Source organism: Drosophila subpulchrella, chromosome X (assembly GCF_014743375.2).
Source record: "Drosophila subpulchrella strain 33 F10 #4 breed RU33 chromosome X, RU_Dsub_v1.1 Primary Assembly, whole genome shotgun sequence".
NCBI lineage: Eukaryota > Metazoa > Arthropoda > Insecta > Diptera > Drosophilidae > Drosophila > Drosophila subpulchrella.
In genome coordinates, this window is record NC_050613.1 from 20,223,598 (window position 1) to 20,242,779 (window position 19,182).

At 40.2% G+C, this 19,182-nt stretch overlaps 5 protein-coding genes across 12 annotated transcripts in view; 2 read left to right on the forward strand and 3 right to left on the reverse strand.

Annotated features, from left to right (window-relative positions):
* Nucleotides 1-2: 2 nt before the first annotated feature.
* LOC119557684 (protein will die slowly) lies at nucleotides 3-2,861 on the reverse strand. The gene is made up of 3 exons (XM_037870555.1): nucleotides 2,225-2,861; nucleotides 856-1,481; nucleotides 3-736 (listed from the first exon to the last, which is right to left on the reverse strand). Exons 1-3 carry the CDS (start codon nucleotides 2,493-2,495, stop codon nucleotides 548-550), a joined length of 1,086 nt encoding a protein of 361 aa, XP_037726483.1. The 5' UTR covers nucleotides 2,496-2,861; the 3' UTR covers nucleotides 3-547.
* Nucleotides 2,862-3,433: 572 nt separating this feature from the next.
* LOC119556441 (protein GUCD1) lies at nucleotides 3,434-5,133 on the forward strand. Of its 2 annotated transcripts, none has more exons than XM_037868675.1 (4): nucleotides 3,434-3,781; nucleotides 3,849-4,117; nucleotides 4,193-4,332; nucleotides 4,474-5,133. In XM_037868675.1, exons 1-4 carry the CDS (start codon nucleotides 3,572-3,574, stop codon nucleotides 4,575-4,577), a joined length of 723 nt encoding a protein of 240 aa, XP_037724603.1. In that variant the 5' UTR covers nucleotides 3,434-3,571; the 3' UTR covers nucleotides 4,578-5,133. The 2 variants fall into 2 exon arrangements, with proteins under 2 accessions (XP_037724603.1, XP_037724604.1); XM_037868676.1 differs by having other exon boundaries at nucleotides 3,435-3,781; nucleotides 4,247-4,332.
* Nucleotides 5,134-5,430: 297 nt separating this feature from the next.
* Nucleotides 5,431-9,620, reverse strand: LOC119557923 (dopamine N-acetyltransferase). Of its 4 annotated transcripts, none has more exons than XM_037870930.1 (2): nucleotides 9,397-9,620; nucleotides 5,431-6,697 (listed from the first exon to the last, which is right to left on the reverse strand). In XM_037870930.1, exons 1-2 carry the CDS (start codon nucleotides 9,499-9,501, stop codon nucleotides 5,963-5,965), a joined length of 840 nt encoding a protein of 279 aa, XP_037726858.1. In that variant the 5' UTR covers nucleotides 9,502-9,620; the 3' UTR covers nucleotides 5,431-5,962. The 4 variants fall into 4 exon arrangements, with proteins under 4 accessions (XP_037726858.1, XP_037726861.1, XP_037726859.1 ...); XM_037870933.1 differs by having other exon boundaries at nucleotides 5,431-6,677; nucleotides 9,397-9,524; XM_037870931.1 differs by lacking the exon at nucleotides 9,397-9,620 and adding an exon at nucleotides 7,313-7,463 and having other exon boundaries at nucleotides 5,431-6,677.
* A 683-nt stretch (nucleotides 9,621-10,303) lies between these two features.
* Nucleotides 10,304-11,732, forward strand: LOC119555971 (probable V-type proton ATPase subunit D 2). Of its 2 annotated transcripts, XM_037867699.1 has the most exons (5): nucleotides 10,315-10,447; nucleotides 10,527-10,560; nucleotides 10,629-10,746; nucleotides 10,808-11,171; nucleotides 11,301-11,732. In XM_037867699.1, the coding sequence occupies exons 3-5, from the start codon at nucleotides 10,642-10,644 to the stop codon at nucleotides 11,525-11,527; spliced, it is 696 nt and encodes a 231-aa protein (XP_037723627.1). In that variant the 5' UTR covers nucleotides 10,315-10,447; nucleotides 10,527-10,560; nucleotides 10,629-10,641; the 3' UTR covers nucleotides 11,528-11,732. The 2 variants fall into 2 exon arrangements, with proteins under 2 accessions (XP_037723626.1, XP_037723627.1); XM_037867698.1 differs by having other exon boundaries at nucleotides 10,304-10,560.
* A 1,459-nt stretch (nucleotides 11,733-13,191) lies between these two features.
* The window catches only part of LOC119555970 (PDF receptor), a 32,249-nt gene continuing 26,258 nt past the window's right edge, over nucleotides 13,192-19,182 (reverse strand). The window contains exons 4-10 of one of the 3 annotated variants that reach the window (XM_037867695.1): nucleotides 18,461-18,612; nucleotides 18,003-18,260; nucleotides 17,275-17,571; nucleotides 16,953-17,216; nucleotides 16,105-16,265; nucleotides 15,750-16,035; nucleotides 13,192-14,328 (exon numbers count right to left, since the gene is read on the reverse strand). In XM_037867695.1, coding sequence (XP_037723623.1) covers nucleotides 14,098-14,328; nucleotides 15,750-16,035; nucleotides 16,105-16,265; nucleotides 16,953-17,216; nucleotides 17,275-17,571; nucleotides 18,003-18,260; nucleotides 18,461-18,612 — 1,649 coding nt within the window. In that variant the 3' untranslated portion in view covers nucleotides 13,192-14,097. Of the gene's footprint in view, nucleotides 14,329-15,014; nucleotides 16,036-16,104; nucleotides 16,266-16,952; nucleotides 17,217-17,274; nucleotides 17,572-18,002; nucleotides 18,261-18,460; nucleotides 18,613-19,182 lie in introns of those variants that run through there. The other 2 variants (XM_037867697.1, XM_037867696.1) reach the window with 2 other exon arrangements.

A 19,182-nucleotide genomic window follows, 5' to 3' on the forward strand; every position in this document is an offset into this window, starting at 1 on the left:
AATTCAACTATTACAAATAAGTGACTCGCCTCGAAAAGCGCTCAAGATGCGAGAGCATTTAAGCGCCATGAGGACGTGCTTTCTTTTATTCAAAATTTACATTTCGTATTTTATATATATTCTTTCCGGCGCTCGGGTGTTGGGCCCAAGCACCTGTTTATGCTTAAATTTAGTTTTCTCGTCACCGAAAGATCATCATAAGTTTTTGTGGGGGTGTATGTGGCTGTGTCAAGGGTTACAAACATTTTTGGGGGAATATTCTCGCTTGTTTGGTGGCCAATACAATAGGCTAATAAATATTTATACATTAATTTGTTTTTTCCGATTTTTTTTTTTGTGTGTTTTCCGTACTGCCTTAGAATGTGAGTTAAAAATTGTGATTTAAAAGTAGAAGTTAAAGGTTCCTCCTTTAAATTATGTGTACAAAAAAAAGGGTATTAAATTAAAATTAGACTTGATCCTTTAACATAAGATTATCCAAGAAATGAATGTGTGGAGGCAGTCAAAGCTGCTGATCGCCCGATCCTCCAGCTGGATACCAGCCACTCTATGTGTCCGACTTCCACAGCTTGATGGTCTTGTCGTTCTCGAGCGCCGCGGAGGCGATGATGTTTTCCGTGGGATGGCAGGCAGTGCACAGCACGGTGTCGGTGTGTCCCTGCAGCTTCTGCACCACCTCCTTGCTCTGCAGATTCCAGATGTAGACCATGTTGTCCTCGCTGCCGCTCACGATCCACTAAAAGGCGAGAATATACGTATTAAGTTTGGAAAAAATAAACTACAACAGATCGATAACATCTGATTAACGGTAAAAAGGCCAATATTTGAACTAATTAACATATTATTTCATCTCACCTTTCCTCCCGTCACCGAGAAGTTGGCGAATATGCAGTATTTCTCGTTCTTGTGGCCCGTATACGTCTTCAGGCACTTGCCCTTTGAGTAGTCCCACAACTTGAGCGTATTGTCCAGCGTGGCGGCCAGGATGTACTTGCCGTTGGGCGAGAACTTGACAAAGCTGACGGGCGGATTGTCGTCGTCGATCAAGGTCTTCAGGCACTGCCCACTGGCCGTGTCCCAGATGCGGCACAAGCCATCGTAGCTGCTGCTCACAATCAGCGAGCCATCCCGATTGAAATGCACTGCCGAAACGGGATCCGAGTGGGCGGGCAGGGTCTTCAGGCACTTGCCAGTGCGCACATCCCAAATGCGAACGCTCTCATCGAAGCTGCCGGAGACAATCAGATTGGACTGCGGATTGAAGTTGCAGCAGAACACGTAGTTGCTGTGCCCCTTCAGGGTCTTCAGGCTCTTCCCGGTGCTCAGTTCCCAGACCTTGAGGGTCTTGTCATCGCTGCCGCTGACCAGGAGTCGGGAGTCCGAGCTCCAGGCCACATCGCTGATGCCCAACTTGTGGCCCGAAATGGTCTTCTCGAACTTGCCATCGTAGGCTCCCCAGATTTTGATGAGTTTATCAGCGGCTAAGGAATGAAAGTGGGGATTTAGCAAGCAGTGGTATGCATACTATAGCAAACTTAAAAATAAAGTCTAATACTACTATGAAATAAAGAGACATTGTGGTATACATTGCGGTTTACTATGTCAAAGACCAGACGGTCGATAAATTTCGATTTAAAAGCGATCTGTGTATCTTGCAAATGTAACTTGTGTATATTATGTAGAATTTACAACTGATTCTTTATAAACACTACAATTTCTTTGAACTGAAGTGGCAACTGAGGTACCATCAACAAATAACTCATAATACCAGATGGATTTCGTCAGATGGCCTAATAATGCACTTCAAATGAAGATTTTTAAAAATAAATACTAATTTATGATGAAGTACCTAAAAGATTCATTTTACTTGGTCTTTAGGTGGGAAACCTTTTTGCAAATAGTCTCATGATTGAAAATATGAAAAGTTCTGTAGATTAAGTACTAATGAAATATAGATGAGGTAGACAATCCCTTAATTGCAGTTTAAGAACAACCCCTTTTTGCAGGCCATAACTACGGTAATTACTGCAAGACTGCATTTACAATGGGCAAATGGCCACCCCATTTGGAGGTGGGTATGCTCATGAATTGCAATTTAAAGGACATCCCCTATTCGGGAGCTACATTAGCTCCCGCCCACTATTATTTCCCTGGCCTCGGACTAGTCCCATGTGCCCGGGTTCCCAGGGATGTGATCTACTCGGTTTACGGATATAATACTCACAGGAGCTGGCCAGCCACTCGCCATTCGGACTGAACTTTACCGCCGACACCGCCTTGGTATGCCCGGCCAGGGTGAACTTGAGCGTGTAGTTGGGCTTCACGGAGAGCGAGCTCTTGTTGGAGGCGCTGCTGTTCGAGGAGGTGGTGGCTCCCGGCTGGCCCACCGAGTTCGGTTGCAGCGAGTTTGGGCCACTGGGCGCCGTGGGCAGGGATTGCTGCGGCGGATGCACTACGCCGGGATGGCCGCCGTGCACGGCTCCGATGGGCACCATGTCGTCCTCCTCCGGATTGGGGTTCTGCCGATCTGCCTGTCCCTGTCCTCCTTGTTTACCTTGCCCCCTTTTTTCGGCACGCCGCACACGTGCTTCTTCTTCCTGTTGTTCCGGCTACGGGGAACGCCGCCGAACTTGCGGGCGAATCCTCGGGAGACTTTGGTTTATCTGGCGCTCCTGCTGTGTCCGGTGGCGACCGGCTGCTCCCTGCTGGGCTGGTGGCTTGTTTGTTTAGCGGGCGCTTGGTTTTTGGCTCGTTTGGGAGCCACACGTGAAAATAATAACAGTGATGGTCACTCTAATAAATAAAAAATTGCAGTGCGACAGTGGGACCGTAAAGCGAAATGGCCGCGATCTTTTCGCGATGATAGCACCCCGCCATTCAGTTTTGGGGCTGTTTTGGGGATTTTCGAGGAATTTAGGGGCTTGGAGGCTGTTGGGAAATTAAGCCCTAGCCACAGGCTGAGTTTCCCGCCAAAAATGCCTGGGAAAACCAACAAAAACTAGAGGATTGCAAAATCGCATGCCGCCCGCTTGGCGTTGCCTGATCGGCGAGAAAATTCTCGTTCAGTTATATTTAAATTTATTGATTTATTTGTATAATTTTATATATGAGAAATGGATTGAAACCCCGTGACAGAGTAGAACGAACTATTCAATACTTGGATTTCTTTGGTATAGGGATTTTTGAAGTAATGTTCATTGTATGGTATAATTATTTTTAATTTTTGAGAGTTGACTACTGCAATTCTATTTTCTTTTAGGCTTATTTTAAGACACTAAATAGAGTTTAGTTTGCTTTTCTTTTTTTCTAATTTGCTTACATTTGGCTGTGTAGCCATGGTAGTCCTTAAAACACACAAATAACTTAATTATTTTGGATCCTAAAGAGGTTCTTAACATTTTGAAGATATGGTATTTTCGCTAACACAGCACACGGCCACACTGCACAACAGCCGAAAAGGGGGAGGGGCAAAATAACCCTGAAAAAACAAAACATTCCCTTTAAATTCGCCAGGAGCAGCGCAGCCGAAGACTCAGGGCACCACAGGACCAGGACCACGACCACGACCAGAATGAACGGACTGCCGCCCAGCAAGCACTATAACCTCACGCACTACCAGCAGCGCTACAACTGGGACTGCGGCCTGTCCTGCATCATCATGATCCTGTCCGCCCAGCAGAGGGAACAGCTCCTGGGAAATTTCGAGGCAGTTTGCGGCGAGGAGGGCTTCGGATCCAGTACCTGGACCATCGACCTGTGCTACCTACTATTGCGCTACCAGGTATGTGATATGGGTCACACGATTGATTGCTCCATGTACATGTATCTTCCATCATTTGCATGGACAGGTGCGCCACGAGTACTTCACCCAAACGCTGGGCATCGATCCCAACTACGCCCAGCACACCTACTACTCCAAGATCATAGACAAGGACGAACGACGAGTGACGCGCAAGTTCAAGGACGCCCGTGCCCATGGACTGCGCGTGGAGCAGCGCACTGTGGACATGGAGGTCATCCTGCGCCACTTGGCCCGCCACGGACCCGTCATCCTGCTGACCAACGCCTCGCTGCTCACCTGTGAGGTGTGCAAACGCAATGTCCTGGAGAAGTTCGGGTAAGTAATGCCCCATCCCAACCCAAGGGCTCAACCTAATCCGCTACCCTCCACGCGGAAATTTCCCATGAAAAGATGGTTTGATATACCATATATCGTTCGAAATACACGCTCACGTGGATCCATAAGGTATGCCGGGCACTATGTGGTGCTCTGTGGCTACGACATGGCTGCTCAAAAGCTTTTTTATCACAATCCCGAGGTCCACGACGGCCGTAAGTATATCCAGAAACCGAGACTAGCTGGCACTGCACTTGAATTACCCAAATCCTTGAACTAATTTGAGTCGTGCCACCCTAGTGTCCTCCAATTACGCTGTCAACTCATTGATTTTAATTTTTGGCTGCGTTCCATAGACATTTGTCGGTGCCTCATCGATTCCATGGACACTGCCCGTCGCGCCTACGGCACCGACGAGGACATCATCTTCATCTACGAGAAGAAAGCCACCAGGGAGTAATCGGATGACCACGCCTGAACAAGGAATAGGCAAAGGAACAGCAGTACCTGCAGTTGCCCAGGTTGCCAGCGGCTAAAAAAAAGGAGCATTGGAATCTGCGCTTGTGATATTAGGACTTTAGGGGGCGAATGTCGGGGAGCACGTCTGGGGAGACTTGAAGAAAAAGGCTTAGAGAAAGAGCTGCTTGGTTAACTTTGGCACAACAGTGTACTTTATTTAGGTATTGTTAGCAGTTGGTCCCCATATAAAACAACAACAATTACACACGCGTTTACGTAAACTAGCCAGGCAGCTATCCACATTATAGAGTTATTAACCGTCAGCGGAAAGTTATCTAAGGCTATATCTTTGACTCGGACAGTGGCGTAGCCAGGAATTGTTTGAGTACGGGGTTTTCAGAACAAATATTGTGTAGCATGCTTTTTATACCTTTGCAGAGGGTATATTGATTTCAGTCGAAGCTTGCAACGCAGTGAAGGAGACGTTTCCGACCCCATAAAGTATATATATTCTCGATCAGCATGACTAGACGAGTCGATCTAGCCATGTCCGTCTGTCCGTCCGTTTCTACGCAAACTAGTCTCTCAGTTTTAAAGCTATCGGGCTGAAACTTTCCCAAAAGTCTTATATCTTTTGCAGGTAGTATATAAGTCGGAACCAGCCGGATCGGACAACTATATCTTATAGCTCCCATAGGAATAATCGGAAAAAAAAATTTTAAAAAAATTATATATTTGGTGTTAGTTTTGAATTTCAAATTAAATTTTATCAAAATCATACGACTATATCATATAGCTGCCATAGGAACGATCGGAAAATTGGTGGGAAAATAAAATGAAACAAATTATAGCTTCGGTGTTTTTTAACATATTATCTTAAACTATTGGGAATATCATTTTTTGTATTTTTAAATTTAATAATTATAGCTGCAAGGGTATACAAACTTCGGCTTCCCGAAGTAAACTTCCTTTCTTGTTAACACAATGTTTTGCATAGGATTTCAAGTAAAAAGTGAGAGGGGGCTAACCCCTAAAGCCCCCTGGCTACGCCCCTGGTCTCAGAGCATCCTTTGGTGGGATAATAGCCCTTGGAAAGTCAAAACTTAAATATGCAGGGGTGCCACAGAAATCACTTCCACGCCAAGTCGTATAAAATTTATATTGATGCACCTGCCAAACTTACGCCAAATGGGCGCCCTGCGATTTCAGTGGCACTCCCGATAAAAAAAGTTCTAAATTTCAAGTGAATGTAGTTATTGGGATTAAACTTCCCCTATCCTTAGATTACTTTCCGTGTGTCGAACCCAAATAATTTATATATTTCTTTTAAGAATACATTCCAATAAAAAGATTATTGTTCCAATTCCGAGACAACGAGTCGCCTCCTTAATGCGTCTGCGCATTATCATCCTGTTCATCGCCACAGATCGCTTTGTAGAGGAGCTGCATCTTGATGTGCGGCGCCTCAACAGGCAAGATCACCTTGCCGTTCTCATCTGTATATTTGCAGTAAGGTTGCTCCGAGAAGACCTCGAATCCATTGGAGCGGAAAATCTTCTGGGAGAAGATGCCAGTGGCATCGGCTTTCATCAGACGGAAGCCGTTCTTTCTGGCCACTGCCACAGATCGCTTCACCAGCTCATTGGCAATGCCCTGGCCACGATAGCAAGAGTCCACCGATAGTATGCGCACATCAAACATGGACTCCACATCGAAATGCTCGAAGAGATTGTGCTTGAGATTGTGCTTGTGCAGCATCTCGAAGATCTTCCGGAAATATGCATCGCCAGATGAGTCGAGTTTTTCCAGCGCTTTGGCCGTGTCGTCCGGTTTCAAGATGCCATTTAGGACAACGCCTGCTATTTTGCAGGCTCCCGCATCTTTTACGTCCACAGCCATCACGCTCATCCGATCCTGTATGGCCTCCGCGCAGTGATCTTCAAGTGCAGCGCAACTGCTACCATTTTGGCACAGGCCAGCGGCCTTGTTCAGTGGCTCATCGGCAAAGAAGTTGTGACGAAGGTGCTCGATCACCTGGTCACAGTGCTCCGGTCCTATCATTTTGTACTCCATAGTATCGCTGTCGGCGGGGCTGGTAAACCTGAGGGTGTGAACCAAGTTCTGAGCAGGAAATATTTACGTTTTTAAAAAAATTTAACTGATATTATTATAAATCAAATTTTAGGTGGTTTGTTTTAAGCACTATAATGTAGAATATTCCGATTTGTACAGAATCAAGTATGTTTTTCATAAATATATTTTCATAGCACACCTGTAGGTTAAAGGAGTACTATAAATAATGAGCCAAACCGATAGCTAAGACAAATTATATTGATATTAACAGAGACTTTAATTTTTGGTAGCTCTTCAACAAGATAAAACGCTATCTAAATGTATAGAAAACTTTCTTTTAATAAGATTTATTTCTTGGCAAATGCAAATGTGTATATGGTACATATGGAACTTTTTTTCTATAACTCAATTAGTGGCAACACCCTGGCTACCCTTTCAACTTTCAAACTTTTGTCTCTCACTCGCTCCAATTGCACTTTCCCTAACCTTTGCGATGCTCTAATGACACACCCCCATTGAAAGTCGCCCCCAATGACACTCCACCCACTAAACACCCCATCATCATGTCCATTTAATCTTGGAATGCCTGACAGAGGTCTTATCACTTGTGGTTAACCGATGTCGAGTTGGATTCCTTGGAAATTAGAAGTTAGTTCCACTTACTTTGCACTTTTGTGGCGGATTTGTTCGGATTGAAGGAACTGGACGGTATCGAAGGTATCGAGACTTGTTGTTTGTTTTCCTCGGAGGAAAAAGCTATGAAAAAATGTGTAACCTACTTGCGGGCGCTTTCAGATGCGAAATGCGACTGGAGCAGCTGGAGCAGCCGACAAAAGCGAACCACCAGCAACAGCATCCCATTTATACACTTCTAGAAAATATCTCTAAATATATTTGTCAAAAAAAAAATGATTTTTGTACTATTTTTCAAGACAAAATGAACAAAACTCAAGTTGAACATAAAGCATAGTTTATATTTTACACTTATAAGAAAAATATCTAAGTCCTTACATGTTTATAAAAAATATTTTTACTTTTTTATAATAAAATGTTCTTGATTTCAGAATTCAAAATATACATTAAGCAAGGGTTTATATTTGCTATTTAAGGATATGAAAACATAATTAAATAGCAATCCTAATAAATTAGAAAATATATTTCGATCTGCTTTAAATTAAACCTTAAATTTACGCCCCCTTTTTGCTCAGTGTACGCCCTCGTGTTTGCCTCATTGCCGAAGCATGAGAAAAATTCAGTTCCTTGGGATGGGGTTCAAATAGAAGGTAGGGAGCCGCTTTGCCGCCCAACAAATGCCCTGTTGTCCTTGTTGTTGTCGTATCCTTCGAGTGACAGCCATGCGTATACGCAACATGTGCGTATATACATATATCAACAGGAGCGATGGCCTGCTCGTGACTTATGCCAAAATACAAATGCTGGCCCAGTAAAATCGAGAGTTGTCCCCCCATCGCCACCCCAAAGTTTCCCGGAAAATTCATCCGAAATCGCCCTGTTGTTGTTCGTATACGCGCCAACTGTTGATTCCGTCTTTGTGAGGTTATATACGCCGCACAATGTACGCCCGTATTCGCACTTATATACAGATTTTGACTTCCCCAACGACTAGGACGTGCCCCATTAAGTACAAAAGGGACGAGTTCTCTGGTAAACGTTTTATGCAAATGCTTTATGCTTTCTTGGAGCGGACTGAGAGGCAGGACAAATAAACTGGAGCTCTTATCAGATCGCTTTTGTCATAGAAAGTGAAGTTGAAATAGCAAAACCGAATTATAAGATAGTTGAAAAGTTGATAGACTCTAGTCCTAACAAAAAAATAAATATGAAACAGCCAAGAAACAGCTAAAATGTAATAATTATTAAAGTTTTTCAATATCAAGAATGTGTAAGTTCTACTATATTTAACACGGTGAAAAATAACGGCTTTACGTATATGGTCTGCATGACCTTGGCTCGTTTTGGGGTCTAGACAACGCCCCTTGGACAACTGTTGCTTGACCAAAAATTTTACCACATTCTGACCTTTTCTCACCTCGTAACTCCCTGCTGTGCATATTCATTGCGTTAATTAATACCCCTACTACGACAAGAGTCCATTGTCACGTAATGGTTAAAGTGCATTTAAAAAAATTCGACTTTCAAAATTTTTAAAATATAAATAAGGAATATTAACGGAGAGAAAATGTAAATGAAAATGAAAGATAAACATTTTCAAATGGTATTTTCTATTCAAAATTACCTTAATAATGGAACGTTTTTATGATATATAAGTGTCTGTATTGCACAGTATTTTTATATATTTTAGCAATTCGAATTCAAATATCAGGTTTTGAAATTATAAGAACCATAATTTCTCTGTCTGCATTATAGTGCTTAATAGACATATGTACACACGTCGGCACAAGACGCATATTCAAATTGCGTGACTCTGATCCGGATGGACGTAGTCATAACCGTAACCGGAGACCTGGAGACATCCAAATAGCCGGAGTACAAAGGTATTTCAATGACAGTGCCGCTGTGCGTTTATCTGCGTGTGGCAGCTTTTTATTTGTTTGCCGTTTTTTCAGGGCCCCCGAAAATTTTTGTGCGTTATTGAATGACAATCAGTTTCAATTGAAATCAATCTGCGCTAACGGTAATAATAATGGCATCACTGCCGTACCAATCTATCAAAATGACAATCGGCCTATCGAGTGACTATCGAACGGGGAGAATCACTAACTGACCTTGAAATGGTGCATCCTTTTGGCGCTCCATTGGAATCTGTGAGGTATCAGGATCTCCGTAATCTTATGTCTCAAAAGCTTTACTGTCAAACTTTGAAAGTCCATTGGCTAAATGCGACACATTTAGGAGCTATACATTTTTACAATTTGTTAGAAATATGTGTACCAAATTTTTATTTGAAAGCCTACTAAGTGACTGCTTTTTAAAATATCACAACATCTTGACAGCATAATTTCATTTAAAGTTTGGTACTCTTTGTTCTATATCATTCATGCATATAAATAATTAATTCGTTAAAGTAATGTTTAAGCAAATTATTACCGCCGACAATTTTTAATTGCTTGTTGGCATAGCAATACTGAGATCACTAGCATTTTTGTTCAACACTAACGACCAAAAGATACCCACTATCTGAAGGTCCCATAAAAATAGTTTTCAAAAACTTTTGATTATTTTTAAATATTTGTAATATTTTGTATGCTAAACAAAGAAAGGCTGACTTCTTAAAATCATAAAACATATCACATACCAAATTGCATATACCGAACTCAAAGATCCACCGAGTTGCAGGTGTTTCGGTTCGCATAGGCCCTTTATCAACGCATACTGTACTTTTAAATATTTGTAATATTTTGTATGCTAAACAAAGATGTGCTGAATTCTTAAGATCATAAAACATATCACATACCAAATTGCATATACCGAACTCAAAGAACCACCGGGTTACAGGTGTTTCGGTTCGGACATGCCTTTTATCAACGCATACTGTGCCATTAAGTGTGACAGCTGTTCCGGAACAGCTGAGGGGCCCGAATCTAATTCCGAGCCCCCATGGTGGCCCCTCCGATCCGATGCGATTCGATTCCATCCCCAAGATCGTCACTCTCTCGCCAGGTCGCTCGATGAGTCTTCATTCGCTGGCCCAGTTTGTTGTCGTGCTGTTCTGTTCGCTGTTCCCTCATTTTAGTAGTCTATTTTATTTTCGTAGAGTCGCATATATTTAGTAAATATTTTGTTGTTGTTATTTATAGTTAGGACTTGGTTGGCGTGGTGCGTGTTGTATTTTTCTTCTTTTTTTGTTTTTTGTTTGTGTTTGAGTGGCATATTTTTGTTTGATTTTTGATGGCAGCCAAAGATCGCCTGCCCATATTTCCCTCTCGTGGGTAAGTAGTTCGAGTCCTGGCCGGGTGTTATCCTTGCTCAATCTGTAGATATATATACCTCGTTGTAGTGCCCAAACGCTGATGAAATCGCGCTTGGCTGGCGCCACCAAGGGACATGGCTTGCTTAAGAAGAAAGCAGATGCCCTGCAGATGCGCTTTCGTTTGATTCTGGGCAAAATAATTGAGGTAAGGTATTGGGTTTTTTAAATCAGAGGAAAGATTCTGAAATTTTGATTTTTTTTTTCAGACCAAAACCCTGATGGGTCAGGTGATGAAGGAGGCCGCCTTCTCTTTGGCCGAGGTCAAGTTCACCACCGGTGATATCAACCAGATTGTCCTGCAGAATGTGACCAAGGCCCAGATTAAGATACGCACCAAAAAGGATAATGTGGCCGGGGTTACGTTGCCCGTCTTTGAACCCTATACGGATGGGGTGGACACCTATGAGCTGGCCGGATTGGCACGCGGTGGCCAGCAGTTGGCCAAGCTGAAGAAGAACTACCAGAGTGCAGTGCGCCTGCTCGTGGAATTGGCCTCGTTGCAGACCTCCTTTGTGACCCTCGACGATGTGATCAAGGTCACCAACCGAAGGGTCAATGCCATCGAGCACGGTGGGTGGAAGCACAATATCACTTAAGTCTTGATATTTCCCTTTTACAGTATCCCTTAAAAAGATATGTTCTTAGTTTCGAGTGGATTCTTTATAAATATATTTATTCAATGACTTTTCTATTATCCAGTGATCATCCCCCGCATCAACCGAACCATAGAGTACATAATCAGCGAGCTGGATGAACTGGAGCGCGAGGAATTCTACCGATTAAAGAAAATTCAGGATAAAAAGAGGGAGGCACGCAAGGCATCTGATAAGAAACGCGAGGAACAGCGTCGTCTGGGCCAATTGGCCGAGTCCAAGGAGGCGCAGAATATCCTCGATGAGGATGGGGACGAGGATCTGCTCTTCTAGATCGATATTATATCTAATGCATCATTATATCCAAATACCCACCACCTGTCTATCCAAACAACACCCAATCACTCAACTCTGCTACCTCACTTCCCATCAAAAGACCAACACCTCTCGTTTTTGTTGTCGTTCATTGTGATCCGGATGTTGTACCACTTGTCGTTCTTGGAAATACAATCCGTAATCGTAACCTTTGTGATCGCTATGTTTTGTGGTTTCAATTGCCAATTGGCTGTCCGTGTATCTAAGTGTATTTGCACAGTGGAAAATAGTCAGCTAATATCAAGTATACGCAAGAAATACCGGGAGAAATTCCAATATCAAACGTATATAATGTTTGAGCTACACCATTTCTAGGTAAAATATATGTTTTTTATATATAATATTAGGTATACGTCTTTCAAAACGGAATGCGAAAAATGAACAGGAAAACAAAAGCCAAGTATCAGAGTTAATATTAAGTATACGTAGCAAAAAATAACAAACAAAATAAATAAAGTAGCAACGAACAGTATTACGTTTATATAAAATGAAAAAGCTCTCGAATGCGACACCTAAAATACATTGCGAAATATGGAAGCTGAATTCCTAAATCACTCAAGAATACGCAGCATTAAAATAAGATTTATGTTGAAAATTACGTACCCTATTTTAAGAATTGCCTTTGTCTTTTATTAAGGTTAGTAAGCTTGCAGCTAAAAAAGCTTTGAATATTTGGGATTAAATTATTTGGCATGTAAAGAAAAAATTACTTTATACATATATCATTCTTATGTGTCTCCTTAAAAATACTTTCCACATATGTACACATATCAATTTTTTTTAATTATGTTTTTTTTTGTTGTGCTTGTTTATTTTTGTTCCCTTGTGGGGAAAGATATTCTGATGCATTTCTATACAATTTAAATAGGTTATCAATATGCAAGTCGACTTATCGATCACCGGCAATTAGTGGCCTAATTTGGATGCCATAGAGACAATTTATAATAGTCTGAGCTTTGAAAGTCACAATTTTTGCCAATTAAAATAGTGGTTGATATATGTGAATACCTATAAACCCATTGAATTACAAAAGTTTATTAGTATTTTTAAAGATATTAAGGGACCCCCATAAGAACGGAATGCTTAAGATTTACCTAGGGTAGGGTATCCCAGACTTAAATTCTTTTTTTGCTAAACAGAGAGAAATATCCAAGAACATTGTTCTTGAATTGAGAACATTCGTTCTTAAAAACCGTAATGGTGAGAAGAGAAAAGTTTTATTGAGTTTATTTAACAACTTTTTGATAAGTATACACTACTGACTGGACTAATAGCTTATTTGTTGAGGTATACTAGGCAAATACCCCAAAATCAACTTGATTCGAGCAAAATAAAAACATTTTCAATTTAAAAATGTCGTTCTATTTTTAAAAACATTTTCAACTCAGTTGAGAACGTTACAATTTTCTCTGTGTACATACATTCCACACAAGCTTCACTTTAATATTCATTTGATGGCTCATCAAATTGTCAGATTAAGATGCTTATGGACTAAAATTGCCAATTTAACTATGCCAATTTGTGGATTCACGAGCGGCACGTGCCGATCAAAGAGCGCATACCTAATAATCTTGAACCTGATCCAAAATAAAGACGAAGAAAGTAGACAACCGATTTTGGTTTATAGTATATGTATGCATATAAAATCATGTTTATTCATTTTCCATTTAGCCTTATACACGTAATAGTTTGCCATTGACCACTGGGTGTTCTGGTTTAAAGGTTCCCTCTCTTAAATTCGGCTTAAGTTCTTAGTTTTGAAAATTGCGTGAAGCGAAAAGGTAACCGAAAAGAAATAAAAAACTAACGCGATTTCACACACAAAAAATTCCATTTAAAATGCATAGTAAGCTTAAAGTTAAAGGTGAATATTGAATATTCGCCCTGATCAGAGATCAGATGATGTGACATAATGATACGTTCAATTTCCGTTTTTTTTTTTTCGTTTTGTTCCTCTTTACCGTTCCAAGTGCTTTGTACTCTCTTTGCGCGTGTATACATAATATATATGTATATTCAATATACGATCTATGCTCCGACATTTCTATCATTTTTTTTTCTGCATGCGACAGTGTAAATACCAAGTATGTAAATATGTTTTCTATATGCTTTATGTAAATACCGTTACATATGTGTATATTGAGCTTATTCAAAAAAAAAAAAATAGATTAACAATTACATTCATCAATACACTCATTACACATTTTCTTTATATGTATATGCAAAAAAATTTGGATCCAACATTTTGTTGGTAAATATACAAAAATATTGGATATATTTGAATTATGTGTATTGATCGATATTTATCGTATGTATATCGAAACTTATCGCGGTATAATCGAAGCCGCTGCATACAAAAAACGTGCAATTTTTTCAGCTTATTAGTTTAGTTTAGTACAGTTGCGCCTGCAAATGCTAAGCTAGGCTCCTTCTTTCTCTCTTATTCATTTTAATGATATCCTTAGGAAACAGAAAGAGAGAGAGCGAGATGGAGTGCCATGAGGGAGGGATAGAGAGATCGATACGCCTTAGGCTTTCGGCATTTGATGACTTTTTGCAATCGCTTTGGCTTTTGCCTTCGATTTTGTTATCGTTGCGATTGTTGCAATTGTTGCTATTGTGGTTTTTGCTGCTGCTGCGGTTGTTGTTGTTGATGTAGTTATTGTTGTTGCTACCGCTGCCAGCGTCGACGTCGGCGGCAATTGTGACGTCATAAATATTTGTTGCGTCTTTTGCGAACCTGGCATCACACATTTGTCCTGCAAACGATAAAAGAAATCCAAAGTCCGAAAGGAGAGCCGCATTTTGAGTGGAGGAGATAAGCCGGAAAATGGTTTATTTAATTTGTGCCTTCGATTGCGGACCCCATTAGTTTAATATTGATCGTGGCAAAGTTTTTCGTTGCAAAACAAAGCGCAGCTAGCAAAATTGAAGGCAGTGACAGAGAACGTGATCGATCGTGACTGGCAGTGTGACCAGCTCAAAAGCATAAAGTACAGTCTGTCAAAAGCATAAGGCATCTTACAACGTTGCTTGAGTTTTTTGAAATTTAATAAGCAAATTAAAAGAATGCACATAAAATATGAAGTCATACAAATAAATAATTTAAATACATATATTTATTTAAAAAAAACAGGATTTGAATAACATTTTTAAAACTTAATTCCAACCATTAAACATAAAAACTTTTAATAAAATAAAAGTAGTGGTAAAATTAGTTAAAATAGGAAATAATAAATTAAGCATACAATATTTTGTCCGTCAGATCGTTTTCAAAATTAAGTAGTTCACAAGTATAAAAATTCAATTATAAATTTTAATATTCTTCGTGATTTGATCACACTGCCCAGTAACGAATATTTCAATCTAGCATTTTAAAATGAATAGAAGTAAAGAACATGCCGCTCAAGTTTTGCTGAAAAATTGATCATTCATAATAACCGTGTGCGAGTGTTTTTGAGTGTATTTGCGTGTCCAGAACAGAATGTGGCGCTATTAGAAATATATTGTCATCAAGTATATTAAGTAGAAATGTTAAGGTAAGTTTAATTTTTCACAAGATTTGCCGAATTTGGGCTTGGGGTTCAAAGCTATCGAGGAGGGAACGGTTCTGTCCTACATGAATGATTGTATATACATAAAAGCAAGTCAAAATTAAGATAGGAAAAATAAGGTTAATTTTAGAACCGAAAATTATGGATGTGAAGCCTCTAACGATTTTTTACACGTTTTTTTTATAAACAGTTTAATGCTTTAGATTGTAAAACTTAAATTTATTACTTATCTAAATATTAAAGAGCTTGGAAAAATTTGTTCTTGTCATTTTAAAAGCTAAATGTAAAAAAAAAAATATATAAAAAATTGATGTTGATTTAATTTTTTGGCTTGCATGTCTTGTGAAATGAAGGGAAGAAAGTCATAATGATGCAGAAAGAATAAGGTTATGGGGAATTCCTTTAAGGGGAAGGCTTTTTAGGGTAATATTTTTTTTTGAGAATTCCCGTTTCAATGGGTGTGTGCTCACTACTGTGGTTGTGGCTTTATGGCGTTGGCAACTTCTACGGCTATTTGGCTACTGCTATAAGGCTACATCTACGGCTAGTTTTTTGGGCTACTGCTCTGACAACTCAAATACAACTGACTCGGGTGGCACGGATGACGCTGACGGTACTCTCAGTACCTTTTGACCCCGAAAGCAGATGCCCATGATCCACTTGGAGCCGCGAGTCCGTGATCCTGTGCTTCCCGCGATCCCCGATTCCTTGCTGTGAATGCGCGAAATGGCCGGATCCAGATTGGTATCCGTTTCCGCAGCATCCGCCTTCTCCACCCGATCCTTGCTCTTTTCCCGCTCCTTGTTTTGCAACCGGGGAATCAGACGATGGCGCTGCTGGGGCTCATGGATCATCACAATGCTGGCGCTGCTCGGTTTTCTTCCATTAAGCCTTTTATGCGGCGGTGATATTCTGCAGATTTGGGGTTTATTTGCAGGTGGAATCCAAGGTGAGGTGGCATACAGCCTTATGTTGGCTTACCGCTTCCCGGTGGCCGATGGATCGCCCGCCGGCTGCACTGCATCCGTATCCGGTGCCGTGTTGTAGGCACCCGAGTACATGGACGCCCTCTTTGGCGCCCACTCCGGATGACCGCGAACCGACAGCTGGGTGGCCAGACTCTTCAGCAGCACTGCGCGGACCTTTAGTAAAATGCATAAGATATTTCTGGGTTAGTGTTTATTTAATATTAAATTTTATTTTAAGAAAGCATTTATATCACAAGGGTTTTTTAATGATTTCTAAAACTGTCTAAAAGTACCCAGAGTGAAATATTCAAGAACATTGTTCTTGAATTGAGAACATTCGTTCTTAAAAAGCATGTATTTTTGGTATCAATGAAATACGAAATTGTGAGAAGAGAAAAGTTATATTAAGTTTATTTTTACAACTTTTTGATAAGTATACACTACTGGCTGGACTAATAGTTTAAATACCGCCAATTCAACTTGATTTGAGAAAACTAAAACATTTTCAACTTCAAAAATGTCATTATATTTTTAAGAACATTTTCAACTCAGATGAAAACGTCAGAATTTTCTCTGTGTATGATTCTTTATAAAATACTACTATTTTAATGGCATACTTTTAGACAACTTTATATTTTTTTTAATTACATGTAATTGTAAAGAATTCATTTAAATCATTCAATAATGTCACAGAAGTCACTAGGGTTCTAAAATCATTTCCAAATCATATTTTTATTCCAAAAGTTTGGTGGATCAATTTTAAAATGCAACATTATTTTTTCCATTGCATACTTTTAGACAGCTTTGTAAGTGATTTCTGCGGCATTACTTTTTCCCTTTACATTTAAACTATGAACTTACCTCGCCATTCAGAAAACAGTAAATGAGTGCTATAAAAAAACCCTGGAACGAGGTGAGAAAGTGGGTGCCATACGACCAGACCGCAAAATTCGTAGCCGTTTTCAGGGGAGCCAGCTGGTGCAGTAGATTGGTAATACCCAAAAGTGGTAGTAGGACTATCGCTGCTCTGACGGCCTTTCGGGTCTGTTCTATATCGCTGGCTTGAGATTGGCGCAACTTCATAACCAGCACACGTATAATATTCACCAGGAAACAAAAATTCAGCTGCAGGTAGATAGGATTCTTAAAAGATTTCGCATTATAAGATTTGAAAAGAACTCACCAGTATAACCGCTAGTCGAGGTCCCTCCAGGATCCAATAGTAGGGTGTGAGATTATAGTTCCACAAGCACTCGCCCAGCGATGTGTCCATATACATCACCGTACATCTCGCCCAAACGGTGGTCATCAAAATGGGGAAACCCCAGCCAAGTCGCGAGAAAAACTTGAGGGGAAAACTGCCCTGGAAAACGGCCACCGTCACCATATTGTGCAGGTATAGACCCTCGATGAACATCCACATAAACATGGCGGTACGAGCGTACTCCAAAAGCACATAGGAGGCCTCACACAAATAGGGCTGTGGATCAAAAACGGAAATTAATCATCATTCATTTCAGTAATCAATATGACTATTTATAATTTTGTATAAATCAAAGATTCCTACATAGAGATAATATTCTTATAAAACCTCTTGATGTTCTGCATGATTGTTAATCACAGTCGAATCTATTTTAAACGTTTCTTACTAATCTTTTATTTTTTGGGATAATTTAATTTAAATCATAAAAATATGGTTTTATATTATTGACCAATACTTGTATAAGACACTAAATATTAAAGATAAATATAATTATTGTAAACCAAAAATTATTGCTTTTTAAACTTAAAGGGTTTGCAGAATTCCTAGATTTAGACTAAGATGTTTATTACTATCTTTAATATATTTATTTTATTTACTTCCTAATCTTGTTTAACTTATTACATTTAAATATCTTTGCCGTATCCTACCGTGTTTTCAATGACGGAGAGACTTGTGTTGGTGGCCGCCTCCTTGTTTCCCCGCCGGAACTGATCCAGATATAAGGTCAGTCGAATGATCACCTGTAGCACCATGGCGACGAAGAGATTCTTGTGGATCTTGGTGCGATTATTCCGCAGGGAGCGGAATGTGCAGAAGATCAGCAGGGAAACGATCAGGGCGAACAGGGAGAGGCAGAGGCCCACGATCTCCAACGTTCTAGTCTTTCTGGCTATGTCTATGTAGAGCTAAGGGAGATAACAACAAATGGGAAAAATGGAAGACTTTTAAAAATTAAAGTTCACTGTTTGTGTGGCGGCAGAGAATGGGAAGAACTACCTGCTGTGCCCATTATATATAATATACAAATTAAATCAAAATCATTTAAAATGTATAGAATAGTTTTAACCTTATTATAGTTATAGTTTCCGGATAGAATTCAACTCACATCAAAGTCCTTGCTGCCCATTTGCTGCATGAGGCGGATAATCTCCGGCTTGTAGCACGGCCCGTAGTCCGTCCAACCCGGCGGACTCACCTCCGTGGCATTTGGCCTGCTGCCCCATCGGCCATCCAGCTCGCACTTTCTGATGGCAAATTCTGCGAATCGAAAAGGGAGCCGGATTAATAGCTGTAATCGAGCTTTGACACACTGACTGACAAGTGCAATTATGCCGATCGAATGGGCGACCTCGTTCAGCTGAAAAGATTGGGGCTACAAATCTAGACACGCCCGGCAAAATGAGGCCAGGGAAATTGGACACTGGGAGAAAATAAGAAACTTTTGTTGTGACCAGTTTATTTGAAAAAAAAAGTGTTATAAAAAAATATGTATTACAGTTTTGTGTAAATTTTTGTTGCAAAAGTTTTGTTTTTATAGTGTTTAAAATTATAATAAATAGATTTTCTTTTAAATATTTTCCCTTTGCCCATACTTTTCTCATGAAATAAAAAGGGTTTTTTAAAAATGGTCTTCTTTTTATTAAAAAACAGAAATCACTAGCATTTTTTTGCAGTGCAAATTGCCTATGGTTATTAAATACCAATTCCCCTTTGCAAAGCGTTCAATTTAGCGGTCTTGCATATCAGAGGGGTGGGTACCATTTTGGATCGTAATTAAGCAATCGATTGGCTAGTGTTTTAAACCTTGTTAAACGGGCGAAGCTTAAG